The 23,394-nt window shown below is 58.6% G+C and overlaps 3 protein-coding genes across 7 annotated transcripts; 2 read left to right on the top strand and 1 right to left on the bottom strand.

Annotated features, from left to right (window-relative positions):
• Positions 1-29: 29 nt before the first annotated feature.
• Positions 30-2,992, bottom strand: DXO (decapping exoribonuclease). Of its 4 annotated transcripts, none has more exons than XM_045541741.1 (7): positions 2,228-2,992; positions 1,531-1,892; positions 1,124-1,359; positions 818-1,037; positions 583-718; positions 344-438; positions 30-257 (listed from the first exon to the last, which is right to left on the bottom strand). In XM_045541741.1, the coding sequence occupies exons 1-7, from the start codon at positions 2,228-2,230 to the stop codon at positions 107-109; spliced, it is 1,203 nt and encodes a 400-aa protein (XP_045397697.1). In that variant the 5' UTR covers positions 2,231-2,992; the 3' UTR covers positions 30-106. The 4 variants fall into 4 exon arrangements, with proteins under 4 accessions (XP_045397697.1, XP_045397698.1, XP_045397699.1 ...); XM_045541742.1 differs by having other exon boundaries at positions 2,147-2,992; XM_045541743.1 differs by lacking the exon at positions 2,228-2,992 and having other exon boundaries at positions 1,531-1,651; positions 1,845-1,906.
• On the top strand, positions 2,306-7,963 carry STK19 (serine/threonine kinase 19; the record flags this gene model as incomplete). The annotated part of the gene is given in 7 exon segments (XM_045542192.1): positions 2,306-2,876; positions 3,026-3,162; positions 5,333-5,428; positions 5,717-5,856; positions 6,613-6,710; positions 6,823-6,970; positions 7,521-7,963. Coding segments are annotated over 7 exon segments (1,236 nt in total), but the record flags the coding sequence as incomplete, so codon positions are not given.
• A 583-nt stretch (positions 7,964-8,546) lies between these two features.
• LOC123631768 (complement C4-A) lies at positions 8,547-22,412 on the top strand. 2 transcript variants are annotated; one of them, XM_045541745.1, is made up of 41 exons: positions 8,547-8,689; positions 8,820-9,018; positions 9,216-9,417; positions 9,631-9,701; positions 9,783-9,868; positions 10,096-10,178; positions 10,345-10,441; positions 10,581-10,686; positions 10,777-10,909; positions 11,317-11,432; positions 11,542-11,721; positions 11,845-12,030; positions 12,164-12,349; positions 12,482-12,640; positions 12,922-13,048; positions 13,212-13,286; positions 13,560-13,757; positions 13,849-13,960; positions 14,057-14,127; positions 14,354-14,493; positions 14,608-14,817; positions 15,064-15,115; positions 15,219-15,308; positions 15,428-15,637; positions 15,810-15,885; positions 16,045-16,201; positions 16,299-16,409; positions 16,516-16,687; positions 16,919-17,151; positions 17,224-17,391; positions 17,730-17,789; positions 18,799-18,892; positions 18,988-19,174; positions 19,259-19,349; positions 19,453-19,527; positions 20,853-20,955; positions 21,116-21,205; positions 21,286-21,384; positions 21,547-21,630; positions 21,905-22,037; positions 22,181-22,412. In XM_045541745.1, exons 1-41 carry the CDS (start codon positions 8,625-8,627, stop codon positions 22,320-22,322), a joined length of 5,229 nt encoding a protein of 1,742 aa, XP_045397701.1. In that variant the 5' UTR covers positions 8,547-8,624; the 3' UTR covers positions 22,323-22,412. The 2 variants fall into 2 exon arrangements, with proteins under 2 accessions (XP_045397701.1, XP_045397702.1); XM_045541746.1 differs by lacking the exons at positions 20,853-20,955; positions 21,116-21,205; positions 21,286-21,384; ... (1 more) ...; positions 21,905-22,037; positions 22,181-22,412 and having other exon boundaries at positions 18,988-19,127; positions 19,453-19,531.
• Positions 22,413-23,394: the final 982 nt, after the last annotated feature.

Genomic DNA, 23,394 nt, shown 5'->3' on the forward strand with positions numbered 1-23,394 from the left:
ATGACTCAGCTAAGAAGACACAGCAAGAGAACGACTTACAAATATACCTTTATTGTTAAATATAAATGTATTATTATTTAGAGACTGGACCAGCCCCTCTAAAGCATCAGTACTTGGGGGAGGGAGTCTTAGGGGGTGACAGGAGGTCCTGGGTCATGGCTTCCACGTACCACATGGGCAGGAAGGCATAGGGTGCATCTCGATGTACAGACACAGTGACTGGGCCACGAGGCTCCCAGGAGAAGAGGTGGACAAGCCTGGGGGAGCAGATTGAGGCACGGATTGAGGGTTGGAGGTTGAGCTCCTGCAACCCAGAGGGCAGGGACAGAGCCGAACGCCTCACCTGGGGTCATCCTGGACAACTGTGCTCTGGGCAAAGCTAAGGAAGGCGGCACAGAAGTTCATGCACACAGAGGGATTCCAGCCATCACGGTCATTCTGGAGTGGGCAGAGGAGAAGGGAGAAGACTGGCAGTGAGGGTGGGGGTGGGAGAAGGGGAAAGCAGACTGCAGCCCTAGATGCTGGACCCATGGTTTAGGGCCGTGAGGGATGCAGGTGGGAGCTGTGACATCACTGTCTTACCCTGACATATTCAAACATCTGCATGGTAGGAAAGGTCTTGAGGGAACAGACGAAACCCTCTGGGTTACGGAAGCCAGCAACAACATTCGGGACCCCTGGGAGGAAGGACTGTGCCCACCATTTCAGAAGCTTGTGTCTGTGAGGAAAAGCAAGGGGTCAGTGGGACCCCTCCTCCCCAAGTCCCTTTCTTAGCCATCGACTCTAGGCTCTTGCTCTGCCCACCCCTGTCCTGAACCTGTAGAAGCTCTTCCATTGGCCAGGGCTGTGCATCTCCTTGGAGGTCTTGAGCTCCACATAGCAGGTGGGGGGCTGTGTAGATGGGGCCTGGGGGTCTGTGCAGTCTACCTCCCCTGAGAAGAGCAGAGGATGGCTTCCCAGGCGGCTGCGTAGCACAGAGCAGAAGGCCACGTTGGTGTTAACCTCCCCAGAGGGGTCTGGAGAGCCTCCAGGTTTGTCTGCACAAGGAGAGAAGCAGCAGCAGGGGTGGGGGCTCTCAGTCTCTGGGAGGGGAAGGGGGCTGGTGAGTGGGAGCAACTCTCACCTGCACACATGTACTGCTCAAACTTGTATCCCATGTACATAAGCTCCCGGAGGAGGGGTGGCCGAGCAAGCCTCTGAGCCCGAGCAGCCAGCGTCTCTACCTCACTCAGGTACAGTGTCCCCTGGAACCGGGAGGCTGCCAGCTGCCAGCCCTCCTGCCGCTCATATGGTGTTGTCAGCAATTTTGTCAGGTGCCCCCGCCATGTCACTACAGCTCCTGCCAGCCAGCCTGGACCCCTGAAAGGGAGGAAATTAGAGGCTAAAGATCTGACACAGGCATTAGCCAGATGTTCCCCCAAAGAACAGCCTAAGTTCATTTGAAGGACTGATTCTCACCCCAGCTTTGGCTCTTAATTTTAGAGGGTAGGTGCAGGTCTCCACAACTGCTGTGTGCTATGCTTCGCTCACCCCTCCAGCTGGCCTCGGTGTTCCAGGAGCCAACGTAGCAGGTGGTCCAGCCCTTCTCGGACCTCCTCGTCCCGGGGCTGGTATCGATCAGGGTATCCGTCTCTGAGGTCAAAGTCCGGGCCTGGACCGTGGGTGGGGGGTGGGCTATAGTAGCGCAGGGCTCGGGCATCCCCATGGTACTGGCGTTGCGCATCCAGGGAGAAGCAGCCCAGTTCTGAAGGGCGCCGGTAGAACGGAAAAGGCCCAGAGTAGAGGGCGGGGTCTGTGGGCAGTGAGGGCGCTAGACGGGGCAGTTTGTTCCGAGAGTCAGCTACCTCTATCTTCCCAGCTCCTCTCTTGGTCCCTCTGGGCTCCATGAGGTCCTGAGAGGAGGTGGGGGGAGTTTCCATTTTACAGAGGTCTGGAGAAGGGCGACTCTGCGCCAGGACTAAGCGAGCCTCCTAATCGCCAGGCTCCGGCCTTGAAACACGCAGGCCCCCAGGCCCTCAAACACAACCACGGCCAAGCGCTCGCTCATCTCACCTCTTTCCGTGCCCTACACCTCCTCCCCCACCCCATCCTCCCAACGCAGCGAGCTTAGCAAGGAAGTTTGGGCTCAGACCGGGGATCTGGTTACCTCATGTCCAACTGTCTATCATGTTTGCCTTTGGATGCTCCACAAGCACCATCAACTAAACTTGTACAAAATTAAACATACCATCTATCCCCCATTAACCTCGACTCCGCGACCTCGACTTCCGCCTCCGCAGGGCTATGACGTCACGGCAGGCACGTCAGAGCCCAAGGGGGATGCGAAGGTGGTTTTTCTGCTTTCGATGATGCGATCATTCGGCGACGCTGGCGGGCAAACCCCACCGGGGCAGGGGCGGGAGCGGGGGCGGTGCGATCTTTACGCCTGGAGGTCGACCCCAACTAAGCCACGGCCGCGCGTCCGCACCGCCCACGTGTCCCCGGAAGTGAGTGGCGTCCGAAGGAGCCAATCAGCGACAGGCGTGGGGCCGCACCCGGGCGAGGCGGAGCCGGTATCCGCATTGGCACCGCCCCTCCCGGCAAGGGCCTGAGAGCTGCCCAGTTGACGCCTGTTTCGTCATCACGTCGTGGTACTTACACTGAGTCACATAGTCTGGTATACAGGGAGGGACGCCTGGAGGCGTCCATACGTTACTGCCCTGCGCCGGAAGGCCGTATTTCCACGTTCTCTTCCCTCACCCTCTACCCCTTCCCCGGTACCATAAAATCCCGGGGTATGAGCCGGAAGAGGCATCGCCTGGTCCCGGAGACCTTTGCACTGAAGAGGCGGCGGGAGCGAGGACCCGTAGAATCGGAGCCTCTGGGGGGCGAGTCGGGTAACCATGGCAACCGGAGGCGGGGCTAAGGGCCCCAGTTGGGCGGGGCCTTGCCTTGGGTGGTCGCGTCTGTGGCGAGAGCGGCGCCCCCGCAGCTGGCCCGCTCCCCGCCCCTGTGCCCTCCTCTCGGTGACCCGGTCTCTCCCCAGGGTCGGCGCGCGCGGCAGTCTCGGAGCTGGTGCGGCTGTTCCCGCGAGGCCTCTTTGAGGATGCGCTGCCGCCCATCGTGCTGAGGAGCCAGGTGTACAGCCTGGTGCCTGACCGGACGGTGGCCGACCGGCAGCTGGTGAGGGGCGTCAGTGCGACCGCTAGAGATCCCGTCCCTGCTTCGCAGGCACTCCTGAAGTCCCCTGCCACTCGGTCACCCGGGCGGCGCCCAGCCGTTCAGCAAGCGTTAGGCCTTTCTGGGGCGGGCACTGGACCAGGCGCTGTGGTGCCACAGAGAATGCTACAGACTCTGTTAAGAGTCCCTCAGGCAGTAGAGGGCATGCCAGATCATGGAGTGGAAGAACAAAGCTTCGGGGGAAACTGAGTCATGGAGGATGGTTCGAGCACACAGCTCTGGGAATGCAGGCAGCCTTCAGATCACGACAGGCCTTATACGTCAAGGTTTCCGTCTTACACCGCAGGCGATGAGCTGGTACAGAATGTTAAACAGGAGAGGGAATGGTGTATTGGAGGTAGTGGATGAGGCAGGGAGATCAATTAGGAGGATATTGCAGCTGAGAACTAGTGAAGGCCTAAATTAAGATAGTGTAGTAGGGAGCGAGGGATGAGTCGGGGATGTGGAGAGTGAGGAAGAGGGAGGAGTTCAGGATAATTCTCAGGTTTTCTAGTTGACAGACTGGGTGGTTGGTGGAGTTAGGAGCACGTTGAGTTAATGGGGGATAGATGGTATGTTTAATTTTGTACAAGTTTAGTTGATGGTGCTTGTGGAGCATCCAAAGGCAAACATGATAGACAGCTGGACATGAGGGTTGGGGAGAATTCTGGGCCAGTGATACAGAATTGCAAGTCACCAGGCATGGTGGCTCATGCCTGTAATCCCAGCACTGTGGGAGGCCAAAGCGGAGGATCATTTGAGGCCAGGAGTTTGAGAGCAGCCTGGACAACATAGCGAGACCCCTGTCTCTAGAAAAAACTTAAAAAATTAGCCAGGTGTGGTGGCACATCTGTTGTCCTAGCTACTGGGGAGGCCGAGGTGGGAAGATTCCTTGAATTCAAGAGTTGGAGGCTGCAGCAAGCTCATCGCTGAATGATTGCATCATAGAAAGCAGAAAAACCACCTTTGTATTTCTCTTGGGCTCTGATGTGCCTGCCATGACGTCATAACCCTGTGGAGGTAGGAGTGGAGGTTGGGGAGGGGGGCCTTTGGGGTAACCAGATCCTTGATCTGAGTGCTCACTTCCTTGCACCACCCCGTACGACGGAGCGAGACTCTGTCTCTAAAAAAGAAAGAAAGGGAGAGACAGAAAGAAAGGAAAAAATCAAGAAATGCAAGTCATAGGGGTGAGTCGCCAGTGGTTCAGTATGTGGATGTGGGTGAGATCCAGTAGGAAGAGTGAGGAGAGGAGTGACTTTGTAGCTTTCTTTGCATGTTTTCTGTTTCCCTTCTGCTTTAGGGTTTATTTTACTTCATATTCCCCATCAATTTTCTTTTCTTTTTTTATTTGGGACAGAGTCTCACTCTGTTGTCTGGGCTAGAGTGCCGTGGCGTCAGGCTAGCTCACAGCAACCTCAAACTCCTGGGCTCAAGGGATCCTCCTGCCTCAGCCTCCCGAGTAGCTGGGACTACAGGCATGTGCCATCATGCCCAGCTAATTTTTAGTAGAGGTGGGGTCTTGTGCTTGCTCAGGCTGGTCTTGAACTCCTGGGCTCAAGTGATCCTCCTGCCTTGGTCTTCCAGAGTGCTAGGATTACAGGCGTGAGCCACCTCTCCCAGCGTTAGCCTGGTAATTTCTATTATCTTGTGAGCTGTTTAATGCTTAAATAATTTTTAACTATTTTATCCAGAATTTTAATTTTCAACAGATGAGTTGGTTCTTGCTGTATTCCTATAAACAGAAGTCCTGGTTTATTCTTATTTGTTTTAAACATTTTATCCCATACTCCTCCCCACCTTCCTCCACCCCAGATCTAGAGTGTTGATTCCGTGAAGCCAAGGCCTGTGACCTAATCACTATTTTATTTTGGTGCCTGGCATATGACTGGTCACAGAAAATCATATTGATTATTTGATAGACAGCTGATAAAGCAGGTATATGTGAGGGTGGGTAACTAGTTGGAAAAGGCTACTTGTTGATGCACCTGATTATCTTCCCATAAGGTTTTTCCTTTACTAAGAAAAAAATGCCCCAATACTGGCAAACAAAATTTTCCTGCCCAAAAGTCCCCAGAGTATAGCAGAGCATCTTACCCCGACGCCCTTCTTTTCATTCCCATCTCTGTGGAGACAGAAGGAGCTTCAAGAGCAGGGGGAGATCAGAATTATCCAGCTGGGCTTCGACTCGGATGCCCACGGAATTATCTTCACCGAGGACTACAGGACCAGAGTAGGTGTGACTGTGTGCATGTCACGGGTGGCGGGGCAGGGCAGGGAAATGGGGAACAGAAATAAAAACAAAGAAACAATTTCTCTACCCCACATCCCATGGAGAGCTCACAGGGCTCTGGTAAGTCGCAATGTGACAGGGAGTGGGGGAAGGAGGAGGAGAAGGAAGGACACGAGGGAGGCAGGACCCAAGCAAGACAGAAGACAGGAAGAGAAATGCTGTCCTGGGGATGGAGCTCGGTGGAGGGTGAGGGTGGGGCCAGCCCATGTCTCTCATCTCTGCTTCCAGGTCCTCAAGTCCTGTGATGGCCGACTGTATGCTGGGGCAGTGCAGAAGTTTCTGACTTTGGTGCTTCCAGCCTGCGGGGACCTTAGTTTCCAGCAGGACCAAATGACACAGACCTTTGGCTTCAGGGACTCAGAGATCACGTGAGTCTTGTGGAACCAACAGAGTCGGGCATCTGGCCCTTCCCTGCCTCCTCCCAGTTCCATCTAGCCTTTTCCTTTTCCTTCTGGTGGACCTGCTAAAAAAAGTCTGACTGTTCTTTTTAATAAAAATGACCTAAAGTTTGTGTTCCTACCCGTAAGAGGGGAGGCCTGTCTTACCTGAGGCCTTGGAAAGAGTCCTGGACTAGAATTCAGGAGATCCTGGTGGCTTATCAAACGCACATAGGGGCCTGGCAGGGACGATCAAAGCCCAATGGTGATCATACTGGGACTAAGAGGACGGAGACTGGTAGGAGATGGTATGCCCCTAAACATTCACATTAAAGGAAATGAAACAGACAGACCAAAGTACTGATCTCGTGTGGGGAAACAGATACTTTGGGTGAGATGGTGGGGGCCAGGGCGAGGCATGCCTAGGCCGTGGCAGGAGCACAGAGGACACTGATGTCTCTCCTCAGTCCAAGACTGGGTGTGTGAGAGGAGGGCTTCTGAGAGGAGAAGCCGTTTGAACGGGCAAGTAGTAACAGGAAAAGAAGGCGTGGAGGGAGGGCAGTGCAGGTGGGGACTGGAACAAACAGGGGGCACCGAGAACTGTCCGAGGTTGGGGCTTTGTTATTCAGGCCCTCTTGTGTGGTTGCCCATGTTTCTGAACACATAGCGTCCAGACATTAACAGACGGGAGGAGAGATGGTTCTCAGAGCCCAGGCCTCATCTCGCCTGGCGTCCCACTGCCCGCAGGCATCTGGTGAATGCTGGAGTATTCAACGTCCGAGATGCTGGGAGCTGGTGGCTAGCTGTGCCTGGAGCTGGGAGATTCATCAAGTACTTTGTTAAAGGTACCTGTCTGCAGCTCAAGCCTGCAGCCCTTCAAGAACACCTTTTGGTGGCTCCTCAGTTCTTTAGTCCTTATTCACCTTTCCCCTCTCGTGCGCCTCCCCTCTTCTCCAGGGCGCCAGGCTGTCCTCGGCATGGTCCGCAAGGCCAAGTACCGGGAGCTACTCCTATCTGAGCTCCTGGGCCGGCGGGCGCCTGCCGCGGTGCGTCTTGGTCTTGCCTACCATGTGCACGACCTCATTGGGGCCCAGCTGGTGGACCGGTGAGTCTTGCCCCCCACCTCTGGCAGGTGACAAAGCAGTGACCCAACGTTAGGTTTCCTCCCAGCTCATGCTTAATTCACTAGTGAAGCCCTGTTCTTCTGTCATTCTTCTCTGGAACCCAGGAATCCCCCTTGCTAAGTTTTTTTTTTTTTTTTTGAGACAAAGTCTCACTCTGTTGCCCAGGCTAGAGTGCTGTGGCGTCAGCCTAGCTCACAGCAACCTCACACTCCTGGGCTCAAGTGATCCTCTTGCCTCAGCCTCCCGAGTAGCTGGGACTACAGGCATGCGCCACCATGCCCGGCTAATTTTTCTATGTATATTTTTAGTTGTCCAGATAATTTCTTTCTATTTTTAGTAGAGACAGGGTCTGCCTCTTGCTCAGGCTGGTCTTGAACTCCTGAGCTCAAATGATCCACCCTCCTCGGCCTCCCAGAGTGCCAGGATTACAGGCATGAGCCACCGCGCCCGGCTGCCGCTTGCTAAATTTTGAGTTCGCCTTACACCATGGGCCTAGGTGTCTGGCACCAGCCTTGTCTTTCTCCTATACAGCATCTCTACCACTTCTGGAACCCTCCTCCGCCTGCCAGAGACGTGAGGATTCTGCTCATCATCGCACAGCTCCCCACAGCGGGCCGAGAGGGGCCCTGGGGTGCTTCCCGATGGTGGCTGAGACATGATCACCTTGGGAAGGCTCGGGAGCCAGGATGAGTGTCGGGTTCTTGTCCACGCAAAGGGTCAGATGTGACTGCTGCTGTTTGCCTGGGCTCTGAGCCAGTGGTGGGTTTGGGCCATGCTCCTCTGCCCTTCCGTGGAAGTGGAGCCAGAAATGGTGCCAAGGCCGTGGCTGCTGCCTTTCATGTAGAAAGGGGCTGCTGTGCCTCTGTCTTGAGATAGGACAGTGAGATTTCTGGGGAGGCTGGTGAAGGAGGACAGGGTTCTTTTCCCTACATGTTGTGTTGAAATTGCCAAATAAAGTACTTCTGCCTGTGGTATTTTCTGGAAGTCCTTTGGTTACTGTGACGTGTGTGTTTGAGTGCCTTGTTTGGGGGTAAAGGTAAAGCCAAACCTAGGCCTGAGCTTTGCCCCATTGTTCAGACAGGAAAAGGGTTAACTCTGACGTTCAGACCGGTTCTCCTTGTGGGTGGTGAGAGCACCTATCTCCAAAACCACAGAATGTCGTTTAGGGCCTACAAAAAGCAAAAGCCTAATATAGTTCAGTTTGTGTTGGGGTGAAAACAAGAGACAAGTGTCTTAGAAGCCCATCCGTGGCTTGTTAGGACCTTTAAATATCCTATATGTCCGGGCCACGTCGGGCCCTTGTACACCCACGTATGCAGGAGCTCGCACGCATACGTACACCTACACACTTTCATCAGGGGCGGTGTCCAGGCACTGGGATGAGAGGGGTTAACAGGGAAGGACAGGCTCGATCTCTGAGCCAAGACTCTCAGATCCCCTCAGAGACCTAGGTGTCCGGGGTGCAACCCCAACACTGGGCCTGGGGCCAGTTGCATTTCTGGGCTGTCACGTGGTTTCCCAGCCATGCTGGGCTAGGGGAGGAGCAAGGTCCAGAGTCAATTCTGCCCCAGGGCCTAGACCGCCCAGAAGGGAGCAGACGGACAGACGATCTGACCCCTCTTGGATCCTGCAGCCATGAGGCTCCTCTGGGGGCTCGTCTGGGTGTCTAGCTTCTTCGCTTCGTCTCTGCAGAAGCCCAGGTCCTGGAGGCGCAATGCTGGCTGCTGGGGTTGGGGCAGGGCTGGCAGTGGGACCTGATTCAGGAGCGAGGGAGAGCCAGGGTGAAGGGGTCAGCGAAGTCTGACTCTTGGCTCTCACTGTTCTCCCCAGGTTGCTCCTGTTCTCTCCTTCTGTGGTTCATCTGGGGGTCCCTCTATCAGTGGGGGTGCAGCTCCAGGATGTGCCCCCGGGACAGGTAGTGAAAGGATCAGTGTTCCTGAGAAACCCATCCTATAATAATGTCCCCTGCTCTCCAAAGGTGGGCTTCACCCTCAGCTCGGAAAAAGACTTCGTACTTCTCAGTGTCCAGGTAACTGGAACCCACACCCACCTGACGCTTTTGGGGGCCTCCCGTCTTGTTCCCCTCTGTCTTCTTGTAAGTGTCTTTGTCTTCCCACTGGCCTCCTCCCCTCCTCCCACCCCAGTGGTCTTCCATGTTTCTGTCTTGGTGTCTGTCCTTTTCTGTCTGCTCGCTCTCTGACCTACTCGCTCTTTCTCTCCTGTCAGATCCCCGCGAAAGACAAGAAGAGCTGTGGCCTCGATCGCCTCCTCAGGGGCCCCAAGGTCCAGCTGGTGGCCCAGTCGCCATGGCTGAAGGACTCTCTGGGCAGAGATACAGACATCCAGGGTGTCAACCTGCTCTTCTCCTCTCGCCGGGGGCACCTCTTTCTGCAGACTGACCAGCCCATTTATAACCCTGGCCAGCGAGGTGAGTCTGGGCCCCAAGGCGTCTACCTTCAGCCCCTTCCCAGCCCACTAGGACATGTTTGGTGCGCCTTAAGTGAGGTAGTCCTAAATAAAGAAAGTGCTACACGGGAGGGTTGCCTAGCAAATATGTGTCCTCCCCCTCACTCCCTGGACTTGGGCCCACCCTCCCTTTGCACACGGGCTCCCACTCACCTCTCTCGTCCTCCATTCCCAGTTCGCTACCGGGTCTTTACTCTGGACCAAAAGATGCGCCCGTGCCCTGACACCATCACGATCACGGTAGAGGTGAGTCGCTGACCTCTGGCCTTCCTGACCCTGGCCACTGATGGGACCTCCCACCCGTGACCACTTCTCCTCACCCTGTAGAACTCTAATGGCCTCCGCGTGCTGAAGAAGGAGGTATATGCTCCCTCCATCTTCCAAGATGACTTTGGGATCCCGGACATCTCAGAGTGAGATCCCCGCTCTGGGGTTGCCCCCCCAGCCACACCACCCCAATTCCTGTTTCCCATTAGGCTCTCCGCCTCCCACACACACAGTCACGTCCCAAGATGCCCTAACCCTCCTGAGCCTCCTGAGCCTCTGGCGTACCCCACCGTCTCTCCCCAGGAAGCAGGCCGCCGCCTCTCCATGGCCCTCCTGCACAGATGGGCTGAGTCCCTTCCTTGTCCGTCCTCAGGCCAGGGACCTGGAAGATCTCAGCCCGTTTCTCAGACAGCCTGGAATCCAACCACAGCACCCAGTTTGAGGTGAAGAAATATGGTGAGAGCTGGTGACACAAGGGACAGGCAGCTGCTTTTCTGAAGGAAATAAGGGTGGAAGGAGAGAGGGCAAAGGGTAGGGCCAGGGAGATACGGGTGCCACAGCCCTGGGGGGAAGGAGTCTCTGAACTAGAGGCTGACCTGTCTGCCCCTTCGCTCTGGCTCAGTTCTTCCCAACTTTGAGGTGAAGATCAGGCCTGGAAAGCCCTACATCCTGACAGTGCCTGGCCATCTTGATGACATGCAATTAGACATCGAGGCCAGGTAACCAGCCCACCAACGCCAGGTCCTGCTCGCAGGGCTCCCCATTCAGTGCGAGTGGCTGTGCAGCCCCGCGCCCGTCCCCAGGTCATGGCTTCCCCAGCCCTGGCCCAGCCTCTTCCCAGTCTCCCTGTGGCAACAGGTACATCTACGGGAAGCCAGTGCAGGGGGTGGCGTATGTGCGCTTTGGGCTCCTGGGTGAGGACGGTGCGAAGACTTTCCTTCGGGGGCTGGAGAATCAGACCAAGGTAGGAAGGAGGGTGGGGAGGCAAAGGAGGTGAGGGAGACGAGGTGAGAGACTCAGCCTCACCCACGTCCTGTTTTCTTCTCTGCCCCAGCTGGTGGACGGCCAGAGCCACATTTCCCTCTCAAAGGTGGAGCTCCAGGGCGCCCTGGAGAAGCTTAATATTGATACTGCTGACCTCCTGGGGCTGCGCCTCTATGTTGCAGCAGCCATCATTGAGTCTCCAGGTGATTGACTTTCCCTTATTGTAACCCCAGTCCCCTGTCCCTGACCTCCAAGCTGACCCTCTGTTCTCCAGCACTGACACCACCCCTGACGTCTCCCGCCTCATCTCAGACTCAAGCCAGGAAAGACCCCTGGTCTCTCTCCAACTCTATCTCTGTGTGATTCTCTGCGGCTTGGTTTATTTTATTTTATTTTTGCTCATGCATTCATGAGCGAGCATTCACTCACGCAGCGCACAGATGTTATATACCGGCCGTGTGCCAGGTCCCAGGCTGGGCTTCGAGCCGGCCTGTGCCCCGAGGAGCTCACTGTCTTGCAGGAGAGAAACACTCCATCCTCTCCCCCCTCACTGTCCTGTTTCTGTCTCCCGAGCTCTGCCCTCCACCTCTCTCTGCCCTTTGTCTTGCAGGCGGGGAGATGGAGGAGGCGGAGCTCACTTCCTGGCGGTTTGTGTCATCTCCTTTCTCCTTGGATCTTAGCAACACCAAGCGTCACCTTGTACCTGGGGCCCCTTTCCTGCTGCAGGTTTCTCTGGGAGGGAGGCGGAGGCTGAGGAGGGGGAGGGGTGTTGGTGAGGAGGGCACAGGGCCTCACTGGCCACTCTCTTTTGCCGGCCCCTCCCCTCCCCTCCTAGGCCCTGGTCCGGGAGATGTCTGGCTCCCCGGCCTCTGGCATTCCTGTCAAAGTTTCTGCCACGTTGTCTTCTCCTGGGTCTGCTTCTAAACTCCAGGACTTCCAACAAAACACAGATGGGAGCGGCCGAGTCAACATTCCCATCATTATCCCCCAGACCACCTCAGAGCTGCAGCTCTTGGTAGGGCAGGGACGTGGGGAGGCTGCGTTCCTGAGGATCCAGGGCCCGGCCTGCGGGAGGAGTGGGGTACCTAGGTCCTTGCCACTGAGCCTGGCTGCACCTGGCCCTCTGCCCTCTCTCTAGGTGTCCGCAGGCTCCCCCCACCCAGCCTCGGCCCCGCTCACCGTGAGAGCCCCGCCCTCAGAAGGCTCTGGGTTTCTGTCTATTGAGCGACCCGACCCTCGGCTCCCTCGTGTTGGGGACACTCTCAACCTGAACGTGCGAGCTGTGGGCATCAGCGGGGCGACCTTCTCTCATTACTACTACATGGTGCGCATCAGCCCGGGGGGCGAGGAGGGCAGCAGTGCAGGGAAGAGCCCTCCAGATGGAGCTGGGGGTGCTTCAGGGCTGGGGCTGTACCACGAAGAGGAAACCACTCTTGTCCCTCCTCTTCTTGGCCCAGATCCTGTCCCGGGGTGAGATCGTGTCTGTGAACCGTGAACCCAGGAGGACCCTGACCACGGTCTCTGTGTTTGTGGACCACCACCTGGCGCCCTCCTTCTACTTTGTGGCCTTCTACTACCATAGAGGCCTCCCAGTGGCCAACTCCCTGCGAGTGGACGTCCAGGCCGGGGCCTGCGAGGGCAAGGTAACCGGGGTCAGGAGAGATGGCGGAGGCCGGGTGATTGCTGAGAGGGCATGGGTCTAGCCTGGGGAGCAGCAAGGACACAAGGCTGAAAGGAGCTCTTCCCCTCTGACTGCCCCACCCCTGCCCTGCCAGCTGGAGCTGAGCGTGGACGGCGCCAAGGACTATCGTGTCGGGGAGAGTGCAAAGCTCCGCCTGCAGACCGACTCCCCAGCCCTGGTGGCACTGGGAGCTGTGGACACGGCTCTGTACGCTGTGGGCCGCAGGTCCCACAAGCCCCTCGACATGCGCAGGGTTTGTCCAGACCCTCTCCCCAGCCCTCCTGACCCTCCATGGCTCATCCCCCGCCACCGCTGCCCTGAGCCCTGGGCCCAGCCCCTGGGTCTGACTGGGGCTTCCCCCTTGCTTCAGGCCTGGGGCCTCATCTGCTTCCTCTCCTGGCCCCGTCTCTGTCTCCCACTGTCTGTACCTCTTTCATATCTGTCCCTTCTTCCCTGTCCTCTGACCCAGGCCGAGTGGCTGGTCCTGCCCCTCGGACACTCTTGGCTCCCAGCATCCCTGCTTTTTCTTGCCAGGTCTTTGAAGCTATGAACAGTTATGACCTCAGCTGTGGTCCTGGGGGTGGGGACAGTGCCCTTCAAGTGTTCCAGGCAGCGGGCCTGGCCTTTTCTGATGGAGAAAAACGGACCTCAACCAGAGAGAGTGAGAGCAGCGGAGGAAGGGGAGTGGGTGGCAGGAAGATAAGGCAGGAGGAAGGGCCTGGGGGCAGTAGGAAGAGAGAGGTGGCGGTGGCTGGGCAGGGGAAGGGGAGGAGGGGAGGAGGCCACGCACCTGATGCCTTGACTGCAGTCTTGCTGTCTCCCAGGTCTGAGCTGTCCCAAGGAGAAGAAAGCCCGGAAAAAGAGAAACGTGAACTTCCAAAAGGCGATCAGTGAGAAGTGTGAGTTGTGCATGCCTGGGAAGCCGCTGGAGCTCCCCGCTTGGGGCGGGGGGTCTGCCTCTCTGCCGCCTGGCCCCACAGTGAGCCAGTGTGTGGCATTTGGCCAGAGATCCAGAGTCCAGGGTTAAAAGTGGGTGGGTAGGTTGCTGTCTTCCTCGGCCTTTCTCATGTTGCTGGTCTCTCAAGGAGAGTCCTTGCGGATCTCGGGGTCAAGGTGGGAGCTGAGGTGTCTCCTTTTTGTCCTCTCGAACTCACACCCACCCGGCCCCGCAGTGGGCCAGTATGCCTCCCCCACAGCCAAGCGCTGCTGCCAGGACGGGCTGACACGGCTGCCCATGACACGCTCCTGCGAGCAGCGGGCGGCCCGTGTGCTGCAGCCGGCCTGCCGGGAGCCCTTCCTGTCCTGCTGCCAGTTTGCAGAGAGCCTGCGCAAGAAGAGCCAGGCCAGGGGCCCGGAGGGCCTCGCCCGAGGTGAGGGGCTGGGTGGGGCTGGGGGACAGGCAGCAGTGCCTGGAAGGGCAGAACAGCCCGCTCCTCACTCCCGCCCACTGTGGTCCCCCAGCCCTGGAGATCCTGCAGGAAGAGGACCTGATCGACGAGGATGACATTATCGTGCGCAGCTTCTTCCCGGAGAACTGGCTCTGGAGAGTGGAACCGGTGGACCGTTCGCAAACGTGAGGGTGTGGATGGGCCTGGCCTTGTCTCTGAGCTGCGGTGTCTGGGGCTGGCCGGGGTGTGACGGGGCTTTTCCACCTTTCCCTAATCCACAGGTTGACTCTGTGGCTCCCCGACTCTCTGACCACGTGGGAGATCCATGGTGTGAGCCTGTCTAAAAGCAAAGGCAAGGCCACCCTGCCTGGGCCTCAGGCTGCCCCTCCTCATTTCCCTCGACCCCGGCTCCCTGCTTAGCCCTTTGCTTTCAGTACGGGAAGGGGGGCCAGAGATCTGGGGCAGTCTGTGCCGGCACGTGCCTGGCTTGGGCTAGAGAGCAGGCTGAGGGCAGGGCTGGGTTACCTGCGGCCCTGAGGTCTTGATGCACCCCCACCCCGTGCTTCCTCGCCCATCAGGCCTGTGTGTGGCCACGCCAGCCCAGCTCCGAGTGTTCCGCGAGTTCCACCTGCATCTCCGCATGCCCGTGTCTGTCCGCCGTTTTGAGCAGCTTGAACTGCGGCCTGTCCTCTACAACTACCTGGATAAAAACCTGACTGTGAGGCCCCGTGGGAGCCTGAGCACATGGGGATTGGGGGAAGCCAGGGGCAGGTGAGGGATGGGGAGTCTAACTGGGCTGGAGCTCTGGCCATCCCCACTTTCCTGTCCCCAGGTGAGCGTCCACGTGTCCCCAGTGGAAGGGCTGTGCCTGGCTGGGGGCGGAGGGTTGGCCCAGCAGGTGCTGGTGCCTGCAGGCTCTGCCCGGCCTGTTGCCTTCTCTGTGGTGCCCATGGCAGCTGCTGACGTGTCCCTGAAGGTGGTGGCTCGAGGGTCCTTCGAATTCCCTGTGGGGGATGCAGTGTCTAAGGTTCTGCAAATTGAGGTGAATGGAGCACCCCCTAATCCAGGTCCCAGGGTTTCCAGCTCTATCCCTCACTGTCAGCCTTCTTTGCTAGGCAGGCCAAGGGCCCAACACCCAAGCCCAGTGCTTTGGTCTGTTCACATCTTCTACAATTCTGATCTAGCTCTGCCCCTGAAGTTGAAACTCAAAGTCCTGGGGGAGTCTACCCCGGGAGGGGCAGGCCGTGGTCCTGTGTGATCTCTCACAGCCATGTTCCCCCTGAGACAGAAGGAAGGCGCCATCTACAGGGAGGAGCTGGTGTACGAACTCAACCCCCTGGGTGAGTGACCTCTCCCGCGGCTCCAGGCATCGGTTTCCTGAGGGGATGTGGGTGGCTGGGGATGCGGACAGCAGGACAGACTGCCAACTTCCCATCTCCACAGACCACCGAGGCCGGACCTTGGAAATTCCTGGCAACTCTGATCCCAATGTTATCCCTGATGGGGATTTCAGCACCTTTGTCAGGGTTACAGGTAGGAGGGTCCTCAAGTCCTGCCCAGCAGTTACCCGCAGATTCATGTGAAGCCTGTAGACCCCTTTGGATACCACAAGCCCGTGATCCTCTGATCCCCACTCTCTCCCTCCTTTACAGCCTCAGATCCACTGGACACTTTGGGCTCTGAGGGGGCCTTGTCTCCAGGAGGCCTGGCCTCCCTCCTGAGGCTTCCTCGAGGCTGTGGGGAACAAACCATGGTGTACTTGGCTCCGACACTGGCTGCTTCCCGCTACCTGGACAAGACAGAGCAGTGGAGCACGCTGCCGCCTGAGACCAAGGACCATGCTGTGGATCTGATCCAGAAAGGTTCTGGGTGCAGGGGCGAGCAGGGGTGGGGCTGGGTAGGGCAGTTAATGGAAGGTGGGCAGCCCAGGAGGCTGGGAAGAAAGGAGGTCCCCAATGGGAACAGGGAGAATGGCCTTGGGCACAAACAGCAGAAGAGCGGGTGTCACCTAAGCAGCCACCTCTCCTCTCCAAGGCTACATGCGGATCCAGCAGTTTCGGAAGACAGATGGTTCCTATGGGGCGTGGTTACACCGGGACAGCAGCACCTGGTGAGGTTGGGAGGACGGTTCCAGGTCTCTGACAGGGTCAGGGAAGGTGGGGGCAGAGCTGGTTCAATGGGAGGGTGAATAACCAGGTACCTGGGGGTGTGGGGCTGTGTCCCCTAGAAGGACTGTCTCCATCCCCAGCCTTCCCTTCTTCCCCTCTAGGCTCACTGCCTTTGTGCTCAAGGTACTGAGTTTGGCCCAGGAGCAGGTGGGCGGTTCACCTGAAAAGCTACGGGAGACGGCCGGGTGGCTGCTGACCCAGCAGCAGGCTGACGGCTCGTTCCAGGACCCCTGTCCAGTGATCCACAGGGACATGCAGGTGCGGGCCCACGGGGAGGCTGGGCTGAGGAGCACCAGTGGGAGCACTCTCTGCCCCATCCCCCTCCTGTTTGACATCTTCTTTTCTCCCTCACCAGGGGGGCTTGGTGGGAAATGATGAGACCGTGGCACTCACAGCCTTTGTGGTCATCGCCCTTCACCACGGGCTGGCCGCCTTCCAGGATGCAGGGGAGCTGAAGCAGAGAGTGGTAAGGACAGTGCGTTCCTGCCCTTCCCTGGGCCCCAGCCCTGCCCCTTTCTCCTCAGGAGTCCGGGTGCCCAGGCCCCCTGACATTCCTCCCCACTTTCTTCCAGGAAACCTCCATCTCAAAGGCAAGTTCATTCTTGGGGGAGAAAGCAAGTGCTGGGCTCCTGGGTGCCCACGCAGCCGCCATCACGGCCTATGCCCTGACGCTGACCAAGGCACCCCAGGACCTGCAGGATGTTGCCCACAACAACCTCATGGCCATGGCCCAGGAGACTGGCGGTGAGGGACAAGGAGTTTCAGGCAGTGAGCCTAGGGCCCAGGGGACTTTGGGATCACTGAGTGTGCCCAGAGGGAGACACTGGGTGAAGACCCTGAGAAGGAACTGAAGTAGAAGCAGGGATGATTCGGCAGTAGAATCAGGAGAGCCCAACGGGGGCATCTAAGGGCCCGGTGACTAGGATCCTCTCCTCGCCCTGCCCTGTTCACCTGTGGGTCTCCTTTTACTTCCAGATAGCCTGTACTGGGGCTCAGTCACCAGTTCTCAGAGCAATGCTGTGTCGCCCACCCTGGCTCCTCGCAGCCCGGCAGAGCCCGTGCCCCAGGCCCCAGCCCTGTGGATTGAAACCACAGCCTACAGCCTGCTGCATCTGCTGCTCCGCGAGGGCAAGGCAGAGATGGCGGACCAGACTGCAGCCTGGCTCACCCGTCAGGGCGGCTTCCAAGGGGGGTTCCGCAGCACCCAGGTAGAGGCTGCCCCAGGATCTGGGGGTGGAGTCCTGCAGCCCAGCCCCTGAGTTCTGGTCCAACCTCCGCAGGACACGGTGATCGCCCTGGATGCCCTGTCGGAATACTGGATCGCTTCCCACACCACCGAGGAAAAAGAACTCAACGTGACTCTCAGCTCCACAGGCCGAAATGGGTTCAAGTCCCACGTGCTGCAGCTGAACAACCACCAAATTCGGGGGGTGCAGGAAGAGCTGGAGGTGAACCACTCCCTCTCCTGGGTTGCTGTGACACCTGAGCCTACCATGGCCAGGCCAAAAGCCGTCGCCCCCTCCCACCTGCGGAATCCCCAGGGCACTGACTTCCTTGGAGGCACTTAACTAACTTCTGAGTTTCCTTTTTCTCACCTGTAAAGTAACATGTGCAGAGTCTACTCAGCAGGCTTGTTAAGAGGCTGAAGTGAGATATCGCACATGAAGGAGAAATTTTGTGGAAATGCGAGGTGGGGGTGGGGTTTGCGGGAGGTGGTGAGTGCTCGGAGCAACAAGCAGGTTTCCTGCGCCTTCTGACATCTCTTTCCCTTTTTTGCTGCTGCAAGTTTTCCCTGGGCAGCAAGATCAGTGTGAAGGTGGGAGGAAACAGCAAAGGAACCTTGAAGGTGAGGGCCCGGGCGAGGGGTGGGCGGGGGCAGAGGGGGAGGGGAGGGCTGAGTAGACCTGTGTCCCACCACAGGAGAGTGGCCCAGGCAAGGAGGAGGGCACCTCAGGGCTGGTGTCCCATGCTTCTGTCCCGGACGTTTCCCTTGCTCTGTTCTCCCCATCTCTGGGCACCTTTATGCCCCTCAGTGGGGATGGCCCTGTGTCCTGCTCCTCAGCCCAGGCCTCTTCCCTGACCCAGGGGCTCCATATGTCCCACGGCACCTGAGACATGGCGTGTCCCACACCCTTCTTCCTCCTGTGTCCCTCGGCTGGCTGATGGGAGCCCCTTCCACGTGGGAGCCGGCAACCACTCTAGAGGCTGTCTTGGGCCCCTCTCCTGTGCCCTTCCTTGTAGCCCCAGTAACTCTGCTGCTCCTCCATTGCCTGGGGCCCTTGTCACTTGTATCCTGGATTCTGTGCTGAGACACTTGGGGCTTCTCCAGACCTCACCTGTCTGAGCCATTGTCCAAACGGCAGTGAGACTGACCTTCCGCAAACCCCAGTCCGATTAGCCTTGGAGGGAAGCCAGACTCCCCCACGGCATCACAGCTCCTGTGGTTGGGCCCCTGCCCACCTCTCCAGCCAGCCAGACGCTCATCTGCACAGCTCTGTTTGCCCTGCGTGTCCTTCTCCTGCCTCTTGTCCCACAGGACAAGCCCTCTTTCCTCCTTCAAGCTTCAGCCAGAAGCCTTTCCTGAACCTTCCATTCCAGCCCCCCCCCCCCCGTGCACCTCTGGTGTGCTGGCCTCCCGGGACAGGGCCCTGCTCCGTCTCCTCTCTGTCTCACTGTCTCCCCGACACCTGTGGCGCATCTGGTGCCCACTCGTGTGTGGACTGTCCAGTGAGGGGACGAGAAGGGGCTGAAGGCTTCAATCCCTTAGCTCGGGGAGATGCTCATAGGGGTGGCCCTGGAAAGAGGTCTGTGCCCCTAAATGTCCCGGGTCCTCTCCCTGCCCTTTCCTGAGCCAGGTTCTTCGTACCTACAACGTCCTGGACATGAAGAACACGACCTGCCAGGACCTGCAGATTGAAGTGACAGTCAAGGGCCACGTTGAGTACATGAGTGAGTGTGGGGCCGAGAGGCCTCGGGGCCTGGCAGGGGCTGGTGCGGGGAGCTGAGCCGCCGTCCGGCGCCTCCTCACAATGCTCCCTGTGTAGTGGAAGCAAACGAAGACTACGAGGACTATGAGTATGAGGAGCACCTGGCCAGGGATGACCCAGGTGCCCACGTGCAGCCTGTGACACCCCTGCAGCTGTTTGAGGGCCGGAGGAGCCGCCGCAGGAGGGAGGCGCCCAAGGTGGCCGAGGAGCAGGAGCCCCGCGTGCAGTACACCGTGTGCCTCTGGTGGGCGCGGGAGGCGGCGCTGGGGCCGGGGCTGGGCGTCTGAGCCCGCGGCCGAGCCTGACGCCGGGTCGCATCTCTCCACAGGCGGAATGGCAAGGCGGGGCTGTCTGGCATGGCCATCGCGGACATCACCCTCCTGAGTGGGTTCCATGCCCTGCAGGCTGACCTGGAAAAGGTGTGGGCAGCTGCCCAGAGCAGCCCCTCCTCCCCAGGGGCTGAGCCCCGTCATGTGCAGGGCCCAGGGCCACCAACCTGTGACTGTCTCCCCTTCCCCACAGCTGACCTCCCTCTCTGACCGATACGTGAGTCACTTTGAGACCGAGGGTCCCCACGTCCTGCTCTACTTTGACTCGGTGAGTGGGGAGGGCGGTGCGGGAAGGGGGTCGATGGCACTGGGTTTGCTGAGCGTGTGTTGTGAGGTGTCTTAGGAGACAGCTGCATCAGCGGCCAGTGCTCTTGCGAACGTGTGACATCAGCAGGAGGACAGGACAGGAGTGGGAGCCACGTGAGCCACAGTACAGTACGGACAGACCTCCAGGAGGGCAGCGCAGGCGGGCACCAGGCGCCAGTCAGCAGGGAAGGGACCCTGAGGGCTTGAATGGGGAGCCTTCTGTAAAGTGCATTTTATTCAACTGGAGGGGCTGCCTTTGTTTTTCTGTGGAGCGTCCTAGTTTTGTAAATATTAAGTGTATTTTCCTTTTCAGAGTAATGGTGGCCATAGATGGTAGCTGGATTGTCTTTTCATGGCCTTACTTGTCTAAAACAGTCATCGGCCCTTCATGGCCCTCAGACAATTTATTGAACATTTACTGTAACCTCTGGAAGAAAGTGTGAGAAAGGGATGGTGGCCAGCATTAGCCAGGTGTTTGTGGGTCAGGAAGATGCCCCTGCCCAGGGCCTGCAGAGGGGCAGCCCTCATCAGCTAGAGAAGCCAGGCAGACGAGTCTGGGTTGACAGAGGACGGAGGGTGTGGAGCTGGGAAGATTTCCCGACAGGGCGCTGGCGGTGCTGGCCCAGCTTAGGAGCAACCGCGGCAGGAGGCTGGGCTGGCCTGGGCCTGTGTGGCTGCGAGACGGAGTCAGGCCCAGGACCCGAGTGCCGGGGTCACGCGGGATGATGGAACCTGCTGTTAGGTCATGGCAAATAAAGGGGGACCTGATGGTATCCATGACAAAGACAAGGCTGTCAGGAGGATGAGTGGGTTCAGGGGCAGCAGAGTGTATTGGAGAACTTGGAAGTCCTGCCAAAATCCTAATGTGAGGATGGGGCTGAAAGCTCAGTTTGGGAACCGCCAGCCTGGATGGGTGTGGTGGGAGCCGGGGAGTGCTTGAGACCCCCACAGGGAGAGGGGAGTGTGAGCGACACCAGGTCAGAGCTGGGGGCAGCCCAGAAGCTAACCCTCAGCCTAGGGAAGTTTCACAGAGAGCGTGTTCATGATGCAAGACTCTGCAGAGGACCTGGGCAGTGAAGGCTGGGACAAGGTCACCATCTGGGCAGTGAGGTCATCAGAGACCTTGGGTAGCAGCTTTTAGAGTTCTATCAACAGGAAGGTAACAGAATGTGAAGGCACAGGCGATAAGACCAATGAGTCCCAACAGAAACAGGCCAAGGAAATCAGCACAGCAGCAGGCAGGGCCGGGGAGAGGGTCCCTGATCTCTCCTCTCCACCCTGTCCCAGGTCCCCACCTCCCGGGAGTGCGTGGGCTTTGGAGCTGTGCAGGAGGTGGCCGTGGGGCTGGTGCAGCCGGCCAGCGCGGCCTTGTATGACTACTACAACCCCGGTGAGCACTCCGGCATTCAGGGCAGGTTTGGGATAGGTGCCCTCCTATGGGACATCAGGAACTGGGGCAGTGAAGGGTGGCTGGGAGCCCTGGGGCTCCATGGGACCGAGGAGGCAGAGAGGAGCAGCATGCACCTTAACTCCTCTCTGCTCTTCCCCAGAGCACAGATGTTCGGTGTTTTATGGGGCACCAAGTAAGAGCAAACTCCTGGCTACCTTGTGCTCCGCTGACATCTGCCAGTGTGCTGAGGGTGAGACTGGGCCTGGGGCTGGGGTGGGAAGATGGGATGGCTGGGGCCCGTGCACTGTCTTACCTGGGCCCCAACTTCAGGGAAGTGCCCTCGCCAGCGTCGCACCCTGGAGCGGGGGCTGCAGGAGGAGGATGGTTACAGAATGAAGTTTGCCTGCTACTACCCGCGCGTGGAGTACGGTCAGTCTCCCGGCCGGCCGGCCTGACCGCCCTCGGGACCAGCTGTTTTGGTCTCTCTGGGTCTGCCTGTTCCTCGCAGGCCACAGGCAGCCTGACGCCGCTTCCCAGCCCTGTCAGCCTCTGAGCCTCTCAACCTTCCCCTCTTCTCCTAACCCCGCTCAGGCTTCCAGGTTAAGGTTCTCCGAGAAGATAGCAGAGCTGCCTTCCGCCTCTTTGAGACCAAGATCACCCAAGTCCTGCACTTCAGTATGAAGGGAACCGGGCCGGGGCGGGGCGGGGCAGCCAGGGAGGCTGAGGTCTGGGTGTGGGGCCTGACCACTCGGCGCTGTGAACACTCGGACCGGTCTGAGCGCAGGTCCCCTCGGCCGCTCAGACACCCCAGGCCTGCCCATAAATAGGGACGCAGTAGCGCCTCTTGGAGGGGTGGCGAAGGCTAAATGAGAAGGCCGCCCAGAGCCCTGGCCCTGTGCCACTGTGCACCACTTCCCCCTGACGACTCTGGGGCGCGTTGTCTCCTCAGCCCAGGATGTCAAGGCCACTGCTGGGCAGACCCGCAACTTCCTGGTGCGAGCCTCTTGCCGCCTGCGCCTGGAGCCTGGGAAAGAGTTTCTGATCATGGGTCTGGACGGGGCCACATATGACCTCAAAGGAGAGTGAGTGTTCTGGTCGCCTCGTCACCTTCCTGAGGGAACAAATCCCCAGTGCCTGAGCCCCACCCCCCGGAAGCTAGGTCCTCCTGCTCTCTGCTCCGCCTGCCACCTCCTGGCCCCTGCTGACGGCCCCTTTGCCCCTGCAGCCCCCAATACCTGCTGGACTCGAACAGCTGGATCGAGGAGATGCCCTCCGAGCGCCTGTGCCAGACCACCCGCCAGCGGGCAGCCTGTGCCCAGCTCAGAGACTTCCTCCAGGAGTACCGCACCCAGGGCTGCCAGGTGTGAGGCTGCCTCCCACCTCCCCCGGGATGAGCCTGGTCCCCTGAACACAGCCGCAGGACAGGGTCTGAGTCATAATAAAGGCCTTGGGCAGCAGTGTCAGTGTGTGTCTCTGGGACTGAGCAGTGCCCCACTGCCCATTCCAGGTTCTGGGGGCCAGGCCGGGTTTGCTCCACCTCAGACCCTCAGAGCCTGGATGACCTCGGGCTGTGCGCTCCACCTGAACCCTCCCAGTGGCCCCCTAGGAGCTTAGTCCACGGACTACCCCGAGCAGAACTGGGACCCAACAGCCTACTCCCTGAGGACCAGAGTGTACACCGAGGCCTCCCTGCAGCGTGCTGCCAGGGCCCTCCATTGCCCGGCTGTCACCAGCCGCCGTGGCCTCAGGCAGGGCTTGTGCTCAGGTGACAGCTCTTCTGCCTTATGAGCTGCCGCCCAGCCACATGTCCCCCACACGCAACTGGCACTGCTGGGGTCTGTTCCTTTTAGCTGAATCCCGGTCAGCTGACTCTTGCCCCTGTTATCAATGGCATTAGGTAACTCTCCCAGAGTTGTGCGATCCTTAGGGCTGATGATGTCTTCATCCAAGTGCTGATTTCAAACAAGCCAAAGTCTGACTTTGTTAATACACTGAGGAAGCTGTTCTGCTGGGGTCTACCCTCACCACCATGCCTGCCTAACTTTCCCCCATTTGGTGGCACCTCTGGGGTCTGCCAGGGTGACCTAGAAATATGTCCACAGAAGTTAACTGAGATTAGTTTTGATGGAAACCATGACAGTTCGGCAGCCCGCCATTCAGTCATTCAACAGAAATTCACGCAACTCTCACTCCATGCCATGTCCTGCGCCAAGTGCCAGAGATGTAGCTGCCACCTGGCTCCAGGGGCTTGCCATCGGGAGAGATGAGGACAGGCAGTCCCCGTCCTCTGTGAAAGGTGTGACGTCCGTGAGTTGTATAGTTCTGTGGGGCCTCTATCCCAGTCAGGGGCAATGCCAGAAGGGGTGGGGAAGGCTTCCTGGAGGAGGTGGCATCTAAGCTGGGATTCTGAAGGCTGAGAAGGAGGCAAGAAGTGGGGGT

This window comes from Lemur catta, chromosome 2 (genome assembly GCF_020740605.2).
Source record: "Lemur catta isolate mLemCat1 chromosome 2, mLemCat1.pri, whole genome shotgun sequence".
NCBI lineage: Eukaryota > Metazoa > Chordata > Mammalia > Primates > Lemuridae > Lemur > Lemur catta.